The sequence below is a fragment of the Carassius auratus genome, unplaced genomic scaffold (assembly GCF_003368295.1).
Source record: "Carassius auratus strain Wakin unplaced genomic scaffold, ASM336829v1 scaf_tig00029054, whole genome shotgun sequence".
Taxonomy (NCBI): Eukaryota; Metazoa; Chordata; class Actinopteri; order Cypriniformes; family Cyprinidae; genus Carassius; species Carassius auratus.
Window position 1 is genome coordinate 46,420 of NW_020525738.1, and position 19,987 is coordinate 66,406.

Below are 19,987 nucleotides of genomic sequence, written 5' to 3' on the forward strand. Positions count from 1 at the left end.
ATTATTATCTCTTCTATTGTCAGAGATACATAATAAAATACCTACAACAATATGAATTACGTAATATAATTACATTGCAAACATAACTTAAAAGAACGTAATATGTAATGTGAACGATGAAATTCTGACGTTGGCAACCAGTCGACCAATCAGAACTCTCTTATTATGCGCGACGCGTGTATGAAAGCGTTCTAGTTGCGTCGCGTCGTAGTGTAGATGCAGGATCAAACTGACAGATCAGGAAGAAGAGATTGCCGGAGTTTTCACAGTTCTCTAGAAGTCTAGAGTTTCGTTTTTAAATATTGGGTTTTAAATTAAATCTTAAGTTGATAAAGCGAAAGGATCCGACGCAAAGATGTCTGTTGCCGGACTAAAGAAACAGTTTTATAAAGCGAGTCAGGTGAGTGTTTCCACGTCAGCTGCTACACAAACGTAAGACTAGATACAACAGTAAACAAATAATATACAGTAAGTTACAAAGAAACCTTTATTTTGTCAGTTCCAAATGTTTTAATGTATTTCTTCTGCTCCGGTAAAGTAAAAGTTAACATGCTGTGTAGTTAGTGCACTACCTAGACAGCATATTAGGCCACCACACATGCGTTTTTAACGCGTTGAAGCAAGCATCTCGTAAGATTTTGAGACACAATCTCTGTACATTTTGTTTATAATTATGACCCTGGACCACAAAACCAGTCTTAAGTGTACATTTTTCGAAATTTAGTTTTATACATCATCTGAAAGCTGAATAAATAAGGTTTCCACTAATAGGATATGACCATATTTGTCAGATATACTGTACAACTATTTCAATATCAGTAATCTGAGAGTGCAAAGAAAATCAAAATATTGAGAAAATAGTTTTTATATATTTACAGTAGGTAATTTACAACATATATTCATGGAACATGATCTTTACTTAATTTTTTTAATGATTATGGCATAAAAGGAAAATCTATCATTTTGGCTATCGCTGCAAATATACTGGTTTTGTGGTCCAGGGTAACGTTTAATATTTTTTATATCTAAAATTTATATCTAGTATTTAAGAGTGAAAGCTTTGTTTTGCAGCAAAAACCCACGGATGTGTCACCCAGTAGTTTATTAGAGCATCTCTACAATAACTTTATGAGTAAACTAAGCTTATGTATTTCCAAATGAAGTTAAGTCTATAATGTTAGATCTATAAATAGATTTCCTGTAAAGATTTGTATAGCCATCTACACATATGACACTATCAGAGAGTTAAAAGTTTGTTCACTGCAGAATCATGACTTAAACATAGCTTGTACCACACTGACCAACATGCGGTTAACAGCTCGGATGAACTTTACATTTATACACTGTGGGTTTTGAGCAGGAAGCACATGCATTTTATTAGCAGATTACTCACTTTATTCAGCTGGTGATGCATGGTGATTATTTGTAATGTGCTGAGAAAACATTCATTTTCTATACTGTACCAAAACATGCCCAGGTCACAGTCAAGAGGTAAAATATAAGAATTATTATTTTGCATAAACAAAATCAAGCCTATTTTTAGAGCATTGTGATATTGTTCTCATGATGATTGTGCATATTTCCCTCTCAAATTCATTTTACTGTAATGCAACAATCTCATTCTCATTTCCATCATGCACATTTTTTTTTTTTTTTTTACAAAATACTGTAGTACAATGATTTACTTATTATTCATACTTAATAATACTTAACTTTACTATAGTAAATTTCAAGAATTGAATTTATGTTTTTGGCATCAGCAAGTCAAACATTCCTTTACCTGCTTAAGCAAAACAAGTCTGGCATGCACTGACATGTTGCAGAAGAATCAGGCCAAGCATCTTGATGTCAGAGAGGAGGTCTTACAGTCCATGAGCTTCATTACAAAAAAAAAAAAAAAAAAAACAACACCTAAAGCCCGCAGGGTCAAAATGCAGAACTTCCTGGTATTCATAGTTACTAAAGACCAAGTCATTTTTAATTTTTGGCTTGTGCCTGTTTTTACAGACAGCATGTTTCATCTTGTTCTCATGTCACATTTTGAGGTTGAATAGGATTATTTTGTCTATTTACTTAAAGCATATAAAACAGGAGTTATTGGTGGTAAGCTGAATTCTTGAGAGACAAATCATGCATATGGATTCTACTAAAATATTCTCACAGTTATAAAGTATTTAGTTATAAATGTAAACTAGCTGAAAATGTTCTCACCCTCAGGCCTATGTAGATTAGTTTTTTTAGAACAGATTTGGATAAATTTAGCTTTCCATCACTTGCTCACTAATGAACCCTCAGCAGTGAATGGGTGCCGTCAGAATGAGTCCAAACGGCTGATCAAAACATCACCATTTTTCACATGACTCCAGTCAATCTTGTGAAGTGTAAAGCTGCATATTTACAAGAAATATCACAATCAAGCACAATTTACAAGTGAAAACCATCCGAAACAGTTCTAAACAAATATGTGAGTGAATTTTGTTGTGAGAGGACAACACTGGAGGAAGGATTATTATGGATTTTAGTCTCGGGTTTTGGCCTGAAGCATAAAACCTCTTAATGATGGATTTGTTACTTAAAGCTTTTCACCTCACTAGATGTTAAGTGATGGACTGAAGTGGTGTGGGTCACTTGTGGATTATTGTGATGTCTTGGCTCTTATTCTGACGGCACCCATTCACTGCAGAGGATCTAAACCTGTTCTGATGAAGAAACAAACTCATCTACTATTTAAATGTCCTGAGGATGAGAACATTTCTATTTTTGGGTGAAAAATTACTTTAACTATATAATGGCACAATGTAAGGCAGCAGCCAACGACATCATCAACAGACATTTACAAACTGTGCATTTACAAAGCTGTTTTTAGAAGCAATCTAGTTATCACATTATCTGTGCAATAGAGATCCCTGCTTTGATTTCATCTAGCCTTGAAAAAGGCCAACTTTATATATACAGTTTGTTAACAGTCAAAGATTTACAAGTGTGTAAAGAATTCACTGTGTTTTAGTCGTTAGACTGGATTCCTGTTCACAGCATACATGCCCAACAAATAGACAGTTTTCTTTCAGCCTATTTCCTGTTTTTTGGCTTTTGGTGGCACTTACACTTATGGGCTGACAATCAGGTTTTTTGAGAAGTGTATACTGTATCCAATATCTCTTGCATTGTTAACTTCTATCACAATATCTTTGAACTGAACTCCCATGCAGGCTCTTATATTACCTATTGTGTAAAAGTGATGCCTTTGTTCCACAACAAAGCTCTGAAAATCAGTAAAATCAGATATCAAAATATTAAACAAATTCTACAGAACACAGACAAATCTAGTATGTTTGTAATTCTATGTATATTGTTATAATATCAGTTAATACCAGCTATAATAAAATATAATTATTGTAATTAATCAGGATTGATCAAAAATTGACAATGATTATGTATATATTGATAATGTGTATGACAAAAAAAAACAACAACTCTCAGTTCTGATTACTTTGAATGCAATTTTAAGATGAGAGCCATAAAATTAGATGAACTGCTATAATATATATTCTGTAACTGTATTTAATTTAGCGTATTATAGAAACGTGATCTGTATGATCAGTATCTGTGTCCACACCTCCATCTGAATCATGTTAGGCCGTTAGTGACTCTGGGCCGTACAATAGTGCCTCTGTATGAAGTACAGTCAGTCAAACACACATGGACACGTGTTCCTCTCCGAAGACTGGGTGTGTGTGAAAGTCAGAGAGCTGTGAAAATCTGGAGAGTGGCAGTCGGAAGTTTGAGAGTTTTACTGTGAAACTTTCACACTTACTGTCTCTCAGCTTTTAGTCTTGAAATCTTGCTTCCAATGCTGTCTTGCAAAATGAACTCTCACAAACACTGCTTTGTTGTTTTTGCAGCTTATGCATGACCAGTTCTGTCAAAAAATAAAAAATTAAAATTACATGGAAAACACTAAAGCATTCTGATACTTTAACAGTTAACAAAAACACTAAACCGTAAAGATCATTTAAAATAATGATGATTACTGATGGATCGTGCCACCCAGACTGTGCTGTGTGGTCTGTTTGAATATTTTCCTTTGGGATCATCTTGATACACAAAAGGCTTCCTGTTTATTGGAAGAAAATACCCCATACATGCTGTTTGTGTTTGAAGAGAGTTCAGCTCATAAAGGAGTGCTTTTGTGTGAAACTGAGTGTGTAATCATTTGTGCCGCCCATACAGGAAGTATCATTGACGAACAACAGGAAGAGCTCCAATGGGGAACTCTCAAAGGGCCCTTAGACTCTATTCCTGACTGAATTTCTTTCCTTTCCTTTGCTGTTCTTATTTCTTTTTTAATCATCTACACACTAGTGTTGTGAGTAGTGATTGCTAGGGCTAACGAGAAGTGTGCTTTTAGGTCTCTAAGCGATTGGACTTTCAATTTTCACCTGGTGGTCAATAGAATTCCTTTAATGTGGCTAAGAAATTGGTTTAAATCACATTGCAATCCACCTACAACACCCTAGTGACATGGTGGTGATCTTTACATAAGAAAGTGCCATTCATATTTTCTATTTAAAACAGTTTCTGAGATCTTAATTTTCATGAAGATTCTTTTATAAGTTTTGATTCATTTATCTATTATCAAATATAGTGGAGAGTGGATGAAATAAAAGGTTGAGAAGGGGAAAGAACAGACACAAATATGTAACACCCACATGAGCACCAAACCACAAAGTATCAGGGTTATTCAATAATAATAATAAAAAAATAATAATTTATAAATAATAAATATATAATACAAATAAACTTTACATTAACTGAAATATATATATATATATATATGTGTGTGTGTGTGTGTGTGTGTGTGTGTGTGTGTGTATATATATATATATATATATATATATATATATATATATATTCATATGTTGGTTTTATTCTGTTTACTCCTGGGATTTATTGCTGCTGTCCCTGCTCTCATCCATGCTAGGCTGCATGGATGCACAGGGAGCCAATCCAAACTGTTTGCTAATTGTCAATTATTGACAATTGTTAGTTTGTCACTGTTTAAAAATAGTGGTCCTGACAGAAGTAAAATTTTACTGCATATGGAAGATGCTTGTGTGAACACACTCTCAAAAGTCTCTCACTCTCAAATTAAAACGTATTTTAAGCTCTTTACATGCCGAACACTATTGCTTTTTCCATCTCGCTCTTTAACGTGAACTGAAAGTGCAGCAGATAATTGGATGAAGAGCCTGAGGCTTCAACATAAGAGATGATGAAAACTGATGCCTGCTTCCTTGACTTTACATTTGCAAACCAGTGAATGTTTCTTGTATTTTAGTACTTTATCATGCAAACTCACTAATGTGTCAGAAATGTGTTTTTTAATAAGTCTTGTTGCACATGTGTGTTTCTTGAAGGATGATCGCTTTTAATGGCTTTCAATTCTAAAAGAATGTTGCAAAGAAATTTCTATAAGGGTTGGGGAATAGAAAATAGCATTAGTTAGACAACAAAACCAACATTATGCCTATTGAAATGAGTCCTTGTACTGATAGAAGTAGCGACGTGTGTGTGTTTCAGATGATGAGTGAGAAGGTGGGAGGCGCAGAAGGAACCAAACTGGATGAGGACTTTAAAGACCTTGAGAGGGTAACACATTTTTAACATTCATTTTGCAATTTCAATGTTCAAGTTCTCCTAAATACAATCTCAACTTCCTCTTTTTTCTACTTACTGAAATAAATTTAAGAAGAAAATTGACCAGAAAACATCCTCTACACAACCACAAAGATCTGACTGACTGACCAAAACAAAATCATTGTGAAAAAAAATGAACAAGCAAATAATTGTACAGGATATGAATGAAAAAAAAGTGGCTAATACCACTTCCACCCAAAGTATATTAGCTATTCATAACCAGAAGTTCCTCCACCTAGAGAAGTAGCCCCAGGTCAAAATGACTACTCGGACAACTTTTTATAAGTAACATTTTACTACATAATTCCAGTACGAGCTTTAACATTAATACAAGCTTCACATTTCTGGTTTAAAAAAAAAAAATATTTGCATTATTTTCTGTGGTAAACCACAGCATGCCACAGTCTGTTGAGTTTAAGGAACCCAGAATATTACTTTAACTTAGTATCAGTCAGCTTCCTGAATGGCTGTTGTTTTAGTAGGTGTGCCCAGTGCAGATTGTTCCAGGTCTGTCTGTAAGAGCTTTAAATGAACGATTAATGAGCTGCCTCTGTTGACAGTGTGATGTATAGACACACACCTGTTCTCTGACATGTGCTTCACAGAAGGCTGACGTCACCAGCAAAGCCATATCAGATGTGCTCTGCAAAACTACTGAATACCTGCAGCCTAACCCAGGTGAAAACATTGACTAAATTATAAAGAATTGCATTACGTCTCTTGTTCACCAATGGATCATCTGCAGTGAATGGGTGCCGTCAGAATAAGAGTCCTAACAAGCTGATAAAAACATCACAATAATCCACAAGTAATCACGCTTACTAATTGAAAAAACTGTGTTTGTAAGGAGGAAAATTGATTATTAAGATGCTTTTAATTGTAAACCATTGTTTTCTGATGCCACACATTAATTGCAGAGGATCCATTGCTGGGCAAGTGATGTAATGCTAAATTCCTTAAATTTATCTTGGAAAGCGTGATTAATTTTTTCATGAACTATTTCTGTTAATGTATCTTGATTTAATTATGTTTAGAGATTTATTCTGGAAAACGAAAAAAGAATAAGGAATTATTTTTTGTAGTGTATATTTCTTTTCATACATCTGTCTGTTTTGTACTACAGTGTCACGATCGAGGCTGACCATGTTGAACACCATGTCTAAAATGCGCGGGCAGATGAATAGCCCAGGTTACCCGCAGGCAGAAGGACTTCTTGGAGAGTGTATGCTCAAATACGGCCGAGAAATGGGAGAGGACACCAACTTTGGTGAGAGGGGCGTTATTTCTTAGAATAAGTAACTCGAAACAATTTTATTCATTTTTTGCCCAAAGCATAAAAATCATTCTTGCAGTAACATGTACCAGCACAAAGTATTCAGGAAACAAAATTCATCATCTCATTATTAGAGACCTGTCAAACATCTGTGATTAATCTTTTTGATATAAGTGTATTATATTTTCTTCGTTTATACAGCTATTCTAAGATTTTTTAAATTATTATTATTTTTTTTAATTCATGCATGTTCTCCACCAAATCTGTAGGTGGTGCTTTAGTGGAGATGGGAGATGCCATGAAGAGACTGGCAGAAGTGAAAGACTCTCTAGACATTGACGTCAAACAAAACTTCATTGACCCTTTCCAAGCTATAGTCGACAAGGACCTGAAAGACATACAGGTGGAAAACTGCAATCAGTTGCACTCTAAAAGTTTTATTCATATAAAGGGAACATCAGATGCCCATTTTCCACAAATTGGTTAGAATTTTTAGCGTCTTCATGAAATATCAACAACATATTTTGGTTCAAATTCATCTGCATCCTCAGCATCCAGCATACAACTTTGGGGCAGAAAAATGCTAATACGGGAAAATCCGTCAGCGCTCGTGGGCGGGGCCTGAGCAGTATGACATCATACTGTCCGAAAAATCTAACTGCTTGATAATTAAGAATGTTTAAGTTTTTTGGGGATTAAATGAAAAGGAGTAAATGGAACTTTCTTATATTCAAGATTCATTGCAGACAAATTGAGATATTTCATTGTTTTTTTTGTTTTATTCAATTCTTAATTTGGTATCTCAATAAATTAGAATATTCCATTTTGAGCTTGATTAGTTTGATTAATTTTGAGTATAAATACTGGGTACCTCCTGGGCTAGTTAAGAACATGCAACCACAATTATGGGAAGACTACAAACTTGACAGTTGTCCAGAAGACAATCATCAACACCCTCCAAGGTCATTGCTTAAAGGGCTGCCATTCACAGAGTGCTGTATCAAAATATATTCATAGAGTTGACTGAAAGGAACTATATTACAGAGTTTGTGTGCAGTGAATGTAGAATATAAGAAAGTTTGCTTTTTTGAAACTTTTCCATGATATTCAGATTTTTGAGATGCACCTGTAAAAGTGATGGTTGCATCCGATGTCCTCTTTAAATATTTATGAGTCATGGGCTAAAGGTATTAGCAATTGTTTCATATTGTAATTATGGGCTGTTAGTAATGACAATTATGCTGTTCCTCAGCATCATCTGAAGAAACTGGAGGGCCGTCGACTGGATTACGACTACAAGAAGAAGCGTCAGGGGAAGATTCCAGATGAGGAGCTCAGGCTAGCAGAAGTGAAGTTCGAAGAGTCCAAAGATGTAGCTGAAACCAGCATGCAGAACCTTCTGGACACTGACGTAAGTTCACTTCAGCTGATTAGAGTCTCTGAGCACTTGGATCTTGAGCTTTGGTCTTGTTCTTGACACTTAGGGTTTGGTTTATTTTTGGCTGTTTATGTCACAAATTGCTTTTGTAAAAAGCACCTGCCAAAACAGCAATGAATATGTTGAGGTATTGCCATTTAACTACAACTACAAAATATCAAAACGATCAAAAATAAAATTACAATAACAAAATACAGTTATACTGTCTAATTATTTTGGTTGCTTAGATTGTTTCAGGTTGCTTAAAGTAATGAGCAATAATATTTAAAGTGATGCTTGCCAGAACGGCACTGAAATTCAAACTAAACGGCCCCGTGTTCAGGACCAGGGAGAGTCATATAATTGCTACAGTAATCCACATCAGTGAGTGCTGGATATTTTCCAGACAGTCCGCTGAGCCAGCACATTTATCAGTCTGTTTTATCGACACTGAACCACAGGCCAGAGACTGTGACAACTTCGGGATGTTTCTGATTATTTGCTACATTGGTATTAAACGCAGGCCTGTAATTAAACAAGTTTGTCATTGTATTCTAACAAAAGGTTCCTCAATTTGCTATCCATGTACCTTGCAAATACCATGGTACAAGACAAGACAAGACAGTAGTAGTCATTCAGTTAATTATACAGTATATCAAAGTAACATGGTATGGCCTGTTCCATGGATTTTCATAAATATTTACTACATTGCAGTACATTTGCATATGACATTAAACTGAAGTATGACTCTTTTTGTGTCAACATAGGAATGTTCATTGTCACTAAAACATTGTCACCTTCCAGTTGTTTTCAGGAGCACGTTTTGATATTTAATTTTTGCATGTAACTTTACTTTTAAATTCTTCAGTATGACTCCACAAAGGGTTAAGTACTAGTTCTAATTTATAGATTCAATATTATTTTTAACATTGGGTTACTTTGATGTTTATGCTGTGGAAAGGCAGTGCTGTTTAAATATCATTGAGATATTATGTAGCTTTTATTATTGTTTTGAATCAGATTTTATTTTTCCACTATAATTTTAAAGTTCTGGTAATTTTGTTGTGCATTTTCGTTATTTTCAAAATATTTTTTTTTAATACAAAATGTCTATAGTTTCTATTCATTAATATTTAAGCTATTGAATTAAAATGTTGACTCCGCAACCTGCTGATTTTTTTTTTTAAATGTTAATTTTTTTTATTACATTTACATTTAATCATATATCAGACGCTTTTAACCAAAGCAACTTACAAATGAGAACAATAGAAGCAGTCAGATCAACAAGAGAACAACAACAGTATACAAGTGCCATGAAAAGTCTCAGTAAGTTCATTTATTTATTTTGGATTTCAGTTAATGATTATTTTATTTCTAATAACTAGTTAAATGTTATTTTTAGTTTACTATAATACCCCTAGCAGAAAGCCACAGAGCGTCCAGTTTGTCATTTCAGAGTTTTAAGGTATATAATAAAGTTTATGCTAAAAAAACAAGAACAAACAGATTACAAGTTTACTTACTGAATGCTGAAGCCCTTGTGATGTAGCAGAAACAGAGATCCAAAGTCATGCATGATGAAGTGTAAAATAAGATCACAGATTATAGCTCTTTGTTGTAAGGCAATAAGATCTTTTCACGTTCTGTATGTGTGTGTTTGGCTGTGTGTTGTGTGTGTGTGTGTGTGTTTGTAGGTGGAGCAGGTGACTCAGCTCGCAGCTTTGGTCGAATCTCAGCTGCAGTTTCACAGACAGTCTATGGAAATCCTGGAGGAGCTGGCACAGAGAATGAGAGAAAGGTTAGAGATGAAAATACATTGCAATCTTCATCACAAAAATAAATATTTTTCATGTCATTCCAAACCTGACATTCTCAAGGTGAAATTTTGATTCATGTTCATGGGCATTTTTTCTATGAGGTTACAATGAATGGTGACCTAAGCTTTCAAGCTACAAATAGAATGCAAAAGCATTGTATCAACAAAATCAACAAAATTGCACATTCTTCAAGTGCTCTGTATATAATACATTTATGTTTTTATTTTTTTGATGACTTTTTTTTTAAGCTTCTTTCTCCTGATAGATGGTTAACTTGTTTGTGTTTGCATGCATTTGTGTTCATGTTTGCGTATGTGCTCTGCAGAGTAAACGAGGCCCAATCTCAGCCGCGCCAGAAACGGATGCCTGCGTCCAGACCCAGCTTTGATTGTTTAGATCAGGAAGACTCAAACGGAGGCTGGAATCCATCTGCAGGTGAGCTCTCCCTGTTCATGTACATAAGACCTCAGTTACTGTAGCTGTGCTGAAAGTTTACTCACTGTCAGGCCATCCAAAATGTAGAGTTTGTTTCCTCATCAGAACACATTGGGAAATGTAGTATTCCATCACTTGCTCACTAATGGATCATCAGCAGTGAATGGGTGCCGTAAGAATGAGAGTCCAAACAGCTGATAAAAACATCACAATGATGCACACCACTCCAGTCCATCTTGTGAAGTGAAATGCTGCATATTTGTGAGAAACAAATCCATCTTTGAGACATTCTGACCTTAAAATTGTTGCTTCCAGCTATAACCCATAATAATGCTTCCTTAGTGAAAAAAAGTTGTCTGGTCTGAACCATGAGAGAAATATGAGGTATTTTAAGCATTGTTTATAATAAAAAAAAAAACAGTCAAAAACAATTCTAAACCAATCTATCGGTAAATTTTGATCTGAGAGGACAACAGGGGGACTATTTCCCTATAGGGAAAGCACTTTTACAAATTATGGACTCATATATTGTCTAGAAGCAAGCAAACGTATGTTAAAATACCTTAATGATGGATTTGTTTCTTATAAACCGACAACTTTTCACTTGACAAGATGTTAATTGATGGACTGGAGTGGTGTTGATTACTTGTGGATTATTGTGATGTTTTTGTCAGCTGTTTGGACTCTCATTCTGATGGCACCCATTCACTTCAGAGGATCCACTGGTAAGCAAGTAGGGTAATGCTAAATTTCTCCATATTTGTTCCAATAAAGAAACAAACTCATATACGTCTTTATTTTTGGATTCACTGTTCCTTTAATAATAAAAATGAATCAATAGCAGAGATGATGTGTTTTAACTGTAAATTAAACAACATTTTTGAGGTCGCCTAGATTTGATTTCAATGTGATTTCATCAGGGCATGACAATCTGAATAGTAATGGTAGATATGAAACAACGAAAGCCATTACGTGTGTAAAAGACAGACCTACCATAAGAGAAGGATATGAATGATGCTTTGACTCACACATCACTGAAATTGTTTTTAATCAAGATCAAGGTTAATGGAAATCAGTCAATGGGTCATATTCACTGCAGGGCTCCAGACTGCGACCAAATGGTCGCATTTTGCGACCAAATTTTGAGAGTGTGCGACTGAATTTTACATCCAGTCGCACATGTGCGACCAGTAGATTTGCACACGCACGCACGCACGCACGCACACACACTTGCACACATACTAATGAGACGCGAGCACACACTCGCGTCTCATTGAGTGATGCCTGTCTGTGAGGCGGCAAATGCGTGTGAGAAGAATAGGGAATGGCCACTGCAAGTGGCTAAAATCTGTGGAGGGGGAGGGGCCTAGAGATAATTGAGCGCGCGTAAACATCTGTGGGAAGGAAACCGAGACAAATATCATCACAACCTGATATGTGCGTGCGTCTGAGCTATGAGCAAGCGAACTATTGATTCGTTCTTCCGACCTGCGGCTAGTGTACCAGTGCCAGAGTCTACAGTGTCACCGTCAGATGATGATTCAGAGTCAGAGGTTGGTGTGGCGAAAAAAAGTCCGCACCAGGGCCGGCCCGCGGCATAGGCAAATGCTAAGGGCGCCACTCATCCATAGGGGCGCCAGAATGAGTGAACTTTTTTTTTTTTTTTTTTTACCTATATTTTTTTATAATAGGATACTATTTAAAAACCAACAATTCGAAACACTTCCAAATAAGGCAAAAAAAAAAAAAAAAAAAAGTCTGGCTCTTCAATCTTCCCCCACCCATCGAGTGCTTGAAGTGCATCAGAAACAGAGCGCGCGCACGATTAGTTGTTGGTAATTTGTTGTGTAGCGTGCCCGACGCCACATCCAATGTAGACAGCACTGTTTTTGTTAACACACAGCTCGTAGAAACGGGCCTGGCGGCTCGCGCCCGTTCTAGACACGGTGAAAGTTTCCTGATTGTGACGCAAGGCCGAATTTACATGACACATTATAAATGATCATAGTCTGCGATAGATACACTGCCAAAAAGAAGAGAAGAGGATAAAGACAGAGGTAAAGAGATGTAGTGAAAGAACAATTTATTGAATAGGAGTAAGATACTATAATTTCATGGCAGTTATTTTTTACCTTAAACTTAATGTTAGCAGTTGTTATGAGTTCTGAGTCCCCATACTGTGATTTTGTACAATCTTGTCAGTTTTAAGACGCATTTTTTATTATCACTTTTTTTTAAATAATGTTTTACTCTACAGTTGTGCAGTTTTGGGGGGGATACAGTACAGGCCAAAAGTTTTGAAACATTACTATTTTTTTAAGTTTTTGAAAGAAGTTTCTTCTGCTCATCAAGCCTGCATTTATTTGATCAAAAATACAGAAAAAAATGTAATATTGTGATATATTATTACAATTTAAAATAATTTGTTTTCAATTTATTATACTTTAAATTATCATTTATTTCTGTGATGCAAAGCTGAATTTTCAGCATCATTACTCCATTCTTCAGTGTCACATGTGACATCCAGTCTATCACATGATCCTTTAGAAATCATTCTAATATGATGATTTATTATGAGTGTTGGAAACAGTTCTGCTGTAGTGTGTGTATGTGTGTGTATATATATATATATATATACATGTACATACATACATACACATGGGGCGCCAGGTAAAATCATGCCTAGGGCAGCAAATTGGTCAGGGCCGGCCCTGATCCACACTCACCATTTTCGAGAAGACTGGCTGTAAGAATTCAGATACTGAGGTACTATAAGCATTAGAACTACCTTTCACCAAATACAAAAGCCAGCTCGACCTTCAAAGGAAGAATGGCTTAAAACTTAACGAAACATACAACAACGATACAGCATGCACACAAACTTTTTTACTATGCACATTTTTTATTCTGAGTGTATGGAATTTTGTTTACTATTTGTACTGTCTTGACAGCGATCAGTTTACCTTGTTGTTGCATCTTCAAAAGTGCAGAATAAAATGTGACACTGAATTTGAAACAGCACATTGTAATTTCTGCATCTATTATTAAAGTATTTATTAGTAATACAGTGGAAATTAGTAGATTTGGTTAGCATGTTGATTTACGGTGTGCGCCCCTAAATTTTCTGGTTGTGCCCCTAAAATTTTCAGTTGGGGGCCACTGTGCTCCTAGTGAAAAAAGTTAGTCTGGAGCCCTGCACTGATTCCCACAGACTTGGAGTTTATTCTCATACAGTCTCTAGTTTCCATGGAGACCAGACAAGAAAAGACAATACAATTGATTAACAAACACATTCTGAACGGAACTCTGCATGTTGTACAGGGTGAATACTGTATAATAGAATTTTAAAACCTTGGCTTTCCAAACCCTGTGCCAGTCTGGCTGCCCAGACAGTCTGTGACTTACTAAACAGAGTCTTGATTTTGTGTATAATGGAAACCGACTGTCTGAGGTTTCGAGCAGCCTTCCAAGGCACAATAAAGTCATGTCTAATGATCTAGAACAAACTGAAGAGAGCTTTAGACATAGCAAAGCCAATATTTACTGACTACAATGCTTATTCTTACATTCAGCAGTTTCCAGTTGTCAAGCCCAGACTTTACTCAGTACTCAATGCACATCATGAAACATTTGAACATGCTTTGGCTCCGGTGGCATCTGGTCAGCATTTTGGAAATAAACTTTTTTTAAATGCTAAATATTTTTATTTGTGTAAAAATCTTCACACTGGAGAGTTGGATTAATTATAGAGTCAAGAAAGTGATGTTTAAAATCATTCATCACTGAAATTATGTAATTGAACTCATTTTAATTGAAGTTTCAGACATTATGGGCCATATTTTAACGATCAAAACGCAAAGTGTAAAGCGCACGGCGCAGGTGTCCCTATTTTCATGAGTAATGGGTGATTTTGGGGCGTAACGTGCAATAAACCAATCAGAGTCTCACATCATACATCTGAAGCAGTACACTTAAGTAGTATGTGTGAAGATGAGCTCGTCATGCATGTTTGTGTAGATGGATGTGTGTTTCTGAAGGCTGTTCCAGCTGGTTTTCACTGTGAAAGACTGTGTGGAGCCACGCAAAGACTGACTATTGTTTTCCCTTCTTTTACGTCAGCGGCCCCCTCCTTTAACAGGACATCTTCACGGCAAAAACGCAATTGTGAGTCACACACAAACAGACATGTTGAAGGCATGGTGAAGGGCTTTTATTCTATGCCTGATTATTTCCAGCTTCAAATCTTACTGAAAATGCCTGAATATACTCACACACATAACAAACCCGCGATGAGCACAGACTGTTATTGCTGTCACAGTTACTGTGATTGTGACACGTTTGGTTTCCCTTCACAAGATTAATCAAACATGCACAGTCTGCCACGTGTTGAATTATCCACTGGGAGCTCGTTTAGCTCAAACATGAGTTATTTATTAAACCCTGCATGAACAGTTTCAGAGCATCTCATCTCGCACATACAGACAAGCTGTTTTTAAACCCAATGATCTGCTTTGCTGTCTGCTGTCTGCATAGGGAATCTTCTAAGACAGCATCCTAACCTAAATGCAACCCTCTAAGTGACTTATTTGGAGCGCACATAGGCAGCATATACGTTACGATTTGCAGTGATTCCTATACGTTAATTCTAGCATTAATGTGGTTTGATTGGAAGTGTTCAGTGAGTGTTGTCTAGCATGCGGTGGGTTTGGATTGCTTAAAAGCAAATATAGATGGTTTTGGGACCTACATGTTTGGAGGTGGCAAAACGAACTGTCCATTTTCTTTGGTAAATCCTACTTTGGTTGATGTCTTTTGCATAAAAGCTGTTGTGCATATATGTGTTTGGTCATTTTTATTTTATTAGCACTTTGTAAAAATTGAGTAAAAATGGCTGTCTGTCTTTTTTTCTTGTTCAATAAAGTCACCAATCCCAGGTTGTTTGGTAAGAGATGTATCAGATATGTTAGATAAACTATTGTCTAACATAAAATATATATATACAAAGTATGGAAAGAAGCTAGTTTTAAATTAATCCACTTTCCATTTTAACACCAATTTTAGGGTTAACTACATTGCTCAAGTGTTTAACTCCACTGCCAAGATTGTTGTTGTTGTTGTTATTATTATTATTAATATTATTTAATTTATATGCATTTATTAATAGAATCTATCATTATTTAACCTTTTTTCTCACATAAATTATGGCAGTTCACTAAAATTAGTTTACTGCTAGAAATATCAAAACAACACAAAATCAGTGTTTTAAAATGTATTAGATTATTTATTCAATTTAGAATTTTTTGTCATGTATTATTATTCCATTTATATGGTGACTTAAGTTACTTTTTATTAGTATTTAACCTTTTTAATAGCCTAGGATTTCTTTATTGTATTAAGATGTTGAGATTACTTATGTTTATAGCTAGAATAAAAAACAATTACACAATTACAATGTTTACAAAATTTTGTTATGTAACATGGATATATAACAAAGTTCCACTAATACTTTATTAAAATAAAAATGGCATACATTTTTTTTTTTAAATACATTTCAGAGTAGCCATTAAATAAAACCCTTTTTCATTTGATGTTCCTCATGTGTACTTAAAATAATCTATCTTCTAATAGATATTCTCTCTCTCTCTCTGTCTCTCTCTCTCTCTGTCTCTCTCTCTCTCTCTCTCTCTCTCTCTTTGCATGTTCACCTATTCTCATTCTTTCTTCTGTCTCCATAGCGACAGATCAGCCCTGCTGCAAGGCTCTGTATGACTTTGAACCGGAGAACGACGGAGAGCTTGGCTTCTACGAGGGTGACATTATCAAGCTGACCAATCAGATAGACGAGAACTGGTTCGAGGGAACCGTGCATGGCCATACCGGATTGTTCCCCTGTACCTACGTAGAGGTGATGGTGCCACTGCGGCACTGATCCCACACAAAACAGGAAGAGGAAGTGCAATGGCAGGTACAGACAGGGAGAAAGGGAAATTCTGTGACTTGTATTTCACTTTGAGCACTTTGACCTCCTGAGAGAGATGTTGGATAATAAACAGTAAGTGTCGGGGGCTATTATTTGTTACTTAGGTCTCAGGTCCAGTGTTTTAGTTCATCTTAGGAAACACTAGCATTCCCCAAAGTACATTAAATATAATTGAGAAGTATGTCAGAAAATCCGTTTTGGGAGTGTTCATTGTAGAGGCAAATTGATTTTATTTAGCTATCAGTTTCCTATAATGATGTTACTAAGAAGTGTCTTCTGTTGGTAATCACTGACCTCTAGCGGCCGCATTTGTGTATAACATGTCAAAATGCTTCCTAGCCTTTGTCAATAACTGCTCAGCTCTTTCTGAATGGCGCAAAGCTCAATGTGTTTGTGCAGTTGTTCATTTGAATCTCATGACTGTTTAACTAACCCATTCCCGTTAGCTTTAGTTGTGTTGGGTTTGTATCTTTTCCCTTTAAGATATATGCCCCCCCCCCCCAAATATGTAGGCCTATTCTATGATAATTTACTCACCCTTGCATTCTATTTATTTTCTGAACTGCTTTTAGCTTTTGAACACAAAATAAGATATTATGAAGAATGTTGGTTTACAGTAGCCATTGAATTCCATATTATGGAAAAATAAATTAAAATTAAAAATAAAAATACTATGGAAGTCAATGGCTACAGTCAGATGTAGCCATTATTCACAATATTTTATTTTGTGTTCAGCAGAAGAAAGAAACTCATACAAGTTTTGAACTATCTCTTTAAATGCACTAATGCTGTGCATTAATAATGAGGTGAAGGGAGGTGAACAAAAAGGGAGGTCAACAGATCAATAAACTGTCTTTGCATGAGCATCAACCGGGAGCATTAACTCAAAAATGAAAAATATGTTTTATTTTCTCATCCTCATGTTGTTCCAAACCCAATCCAGTTTCATCATATTGAAGAGTCATATTGTTTTGAATGACAGGAGGGTGAGTAAATGAAACTGTTTCTTTAAATGATCACTTCCTGCTTGCAAATTGTTTTTAAATGATTATGTAAATGAGGGAAATTCAGCTGTTTGAAGAACCAGAAGTACCAGTTTGTGTTTATGTAAACATTTTTAGTTTTCTTTTTCAGCATGATACCATTATTTGTTGTTTTTTTCTGGAAAAGAGAATCCACTTTTGGACTGTATGTGTTTCTGAGAAGTATAGTGGGACTCACACAATTAAAAACCTCAGCTTACAGATATTACATTATTACAGCTTACATTAGAGCTCAGCGTGGATGTTGAGCTCTTGAAAAGGGAAATTAAGTGCTTAAAGCCCAGATTGTTTGTCTTCTGGATTATTATGGCTTTAATCGGTTTCACTTCCTCAAAGAAGGAAATCAGTAGTTCTTCTATCACTGATTCTGGCTCAGCTTCTAATTCTCAGGGAAAGGTACGTCTACTGTAGTCCGACTGTACATAGAATGTCATTAGGACTCATTCATAATATCTCAAATGTTTAGAATAAAAAACAAAACAAAAAATACATTCTTGCCTAAAGTGCTGACATTTGAAATTTGTTTCCTAAACTGTACCAAACAGATGTTTACATGGTTCTTATACCTTTGTATTATGTGAATTTTACTAGGCTTTTCAATGCATCTTGATGAAATCTTGAAAACTGGGATCAGGCTGTAATTTGTCCAGAGTTACTGTAGTAAAAGTAGAAAATCAGGGCTGTCAGAAAGCATAATGCCCAGTGTTGTGCATCATAGTTGTCACTCTAGGGTCAATAAGGATGTACCACAGTATATTCAGAAAGAATGAGATTTCAGCAGCTAGAGATCCTGCCATCACCTCTTTCAATGTGCCTTTTTTCTCGTTTACTTGCATGATTACATTTGCATTACTGAGCAGGTCAGATTTCATGTGATTCAGTTGTGTAATCCTGAAAGGAAGCAGTGTGACGAGCTTTTGTAAACGCTTGTGTCATTGTGTTTCGGGTGAGGGGTGTTGGTTTAGGGCTTGCTCTTGTAACCCTATTTTACCTTGCGCTGTTTCTTCTAAGCTGCTTCCTACTGTATTACTGTACTCTTAACATCATGCCTGCCTTCTGATGTTGCTTACACTACACTTAACAGTAATAATATTTTATTATTAGAATGTATTATATGAAATGGAAAACCTTGTCTGTGCCTCTTATTGGCAATTATTATAAGAATCAAGTTTTTCAGAAAGAATGCTTCTTTGAATCAGTATTTCCTGCATAATCCATTTGTGATTTATTTTTTATCATAAGAATGTGCAGGGTTAAGAGAATATTGTATATTTTCATTTTAAATAAAGTTGAAAACTATAGCTGTCTGTGTTTACTGTTGGTCAGCGATCACTTTGAGCCAGTTTCTCTCTCCAGTGAGTGTGAATGTCAAAAATGTACATTATTTTAATATTATTTATTTATAGAACCGTGTTCATAATCCAACTATTTGCAGCCACCTTTACCATTTCCAAATGATCTGGAATTTTGCATAGTTATGTCTATATAACTACTAAAAAAAACAATATTAAGATAATTATTGAAATGTATGGCCATCCTGAGTTCGAATCCCGGCTCCAGGACCTTTCCCGATCCCACCCCATCTCTCTCCTACATCACTTCCTGTCAGTCAGCTCTGATCTGTCCTAAAGTATAAAAAAAAAGGGCAAAAATAAATAATGGCATAAATAAAAAGAAAACTGTTTAATGAAATTATCATATTCCATTTTATCATCTATAGCACAGCTGTTCATACAATTATTTATTTTTCAATACTTGTCTATTTATATTTACATATGTGTTTGTTTGTGTTGTATTTTTGTCTGTGTGATGTTCTCTGTACTGGAAGCTTATGTCACTAAAACAAATTCCTTGTATGCGCAAGCATACTTGGCAGTAAAGCTCATTCTGATTCGGAAATAAAATATGAAAAAGAATTGTCTATAATTTGAATATTAATAATAATATGAAAAAGTGTATATATATATATATATATATATATATATATATATATATTGTGTGTGTATAGAACATATATTTTTAGGACTAAAAAACACAATTTGATATCGTTTTAATAGTCATTTATTTAGAATTTTGTGTATCCATTTCAAAATTGTTATTATGAGTCTACTACAATGTTATTACGTTGACCGTAATGTTAGTACGTAATGTTGTAACATAATTTAATTGTATATATATATAATTTCTAATATAGCCTATTACATAATAAAACCTTCAACTCTAACTGAATTACAGTAGAATTAATTATTTTCTTCGAAATAGGCATTAATCAACGAGCAGTATTATAATCTTTCCATTATACTTTCCGCCAAATAGCGGGTCATA

At 35.2% G+C, this 19,987-nt stretch overlaps 1 protein-coding gene across 2 annotated transcripts; it reads left to right on the top strand.

The window, feature by feature from the left end:
- Nucleotides 1-180: 180 nt before the first annotated feature.
- LOC113079738 (endophilin-A2-like) lies at nt 181-18,961 on the top strand. Of its 2 annotated transcripts, XM_026251940.1 has the most exons (10): nt 181-400; nt 5,581-5,649; nt 6,303-6,375; nt 6,821-6,964; nt 7,240-7,373; nt 8,223-8,381; nt 10,082-10,185; nt 10,530-10,639; nt 14,759-14,803; nt 16,375-18,961. In XM_026251940.1, the coding sequence occupies exons 1-10, from the start codon at nt 356-358 to the stop codon at nt 16,566-16,568; spliced, it is 1,077 nt and encodes a 358-aa protein (XP_026107725.1). In that variant the 5' UTR covers nt 181-355; the 3' UTR covers nt 16,569-18,961. The 2 variants fall into 2 exon arrangements, with proteins under 2 accessions (XP_026107725.1, XP_026107727.1); XM_026251942.1 differs by lacking the exon at nt 14,759-14,803 and having other exon boundaries at nt 183-400.
- Nucleotides 18,962-19,987: the final 1,026 nt, after the last annotated feature.

Coding starts and splice junctions, on each gene's coding strand:
- LOC113079738 (XM_026251940.1), top strand. CDS start 356: ATGTCTGTTGCCGGACTAAAGAAACAGTTTTATAAAGCGAGTCAG. Junction 401..5,580: donor AGTTTTATAAAGCGAGTCAG/GTGAGTGTTTCC, acceptor TGTGTGTTTCAG/ATGATGAGTGAGAAGGTGGG. Junction 10,640..14,758: donor AGGCTGGAATCCATCTGCAG/GTGAGCTCTCCC, acceptor CTTTTACGTCAG/CGGCCCCCTCCTTTAACAGG.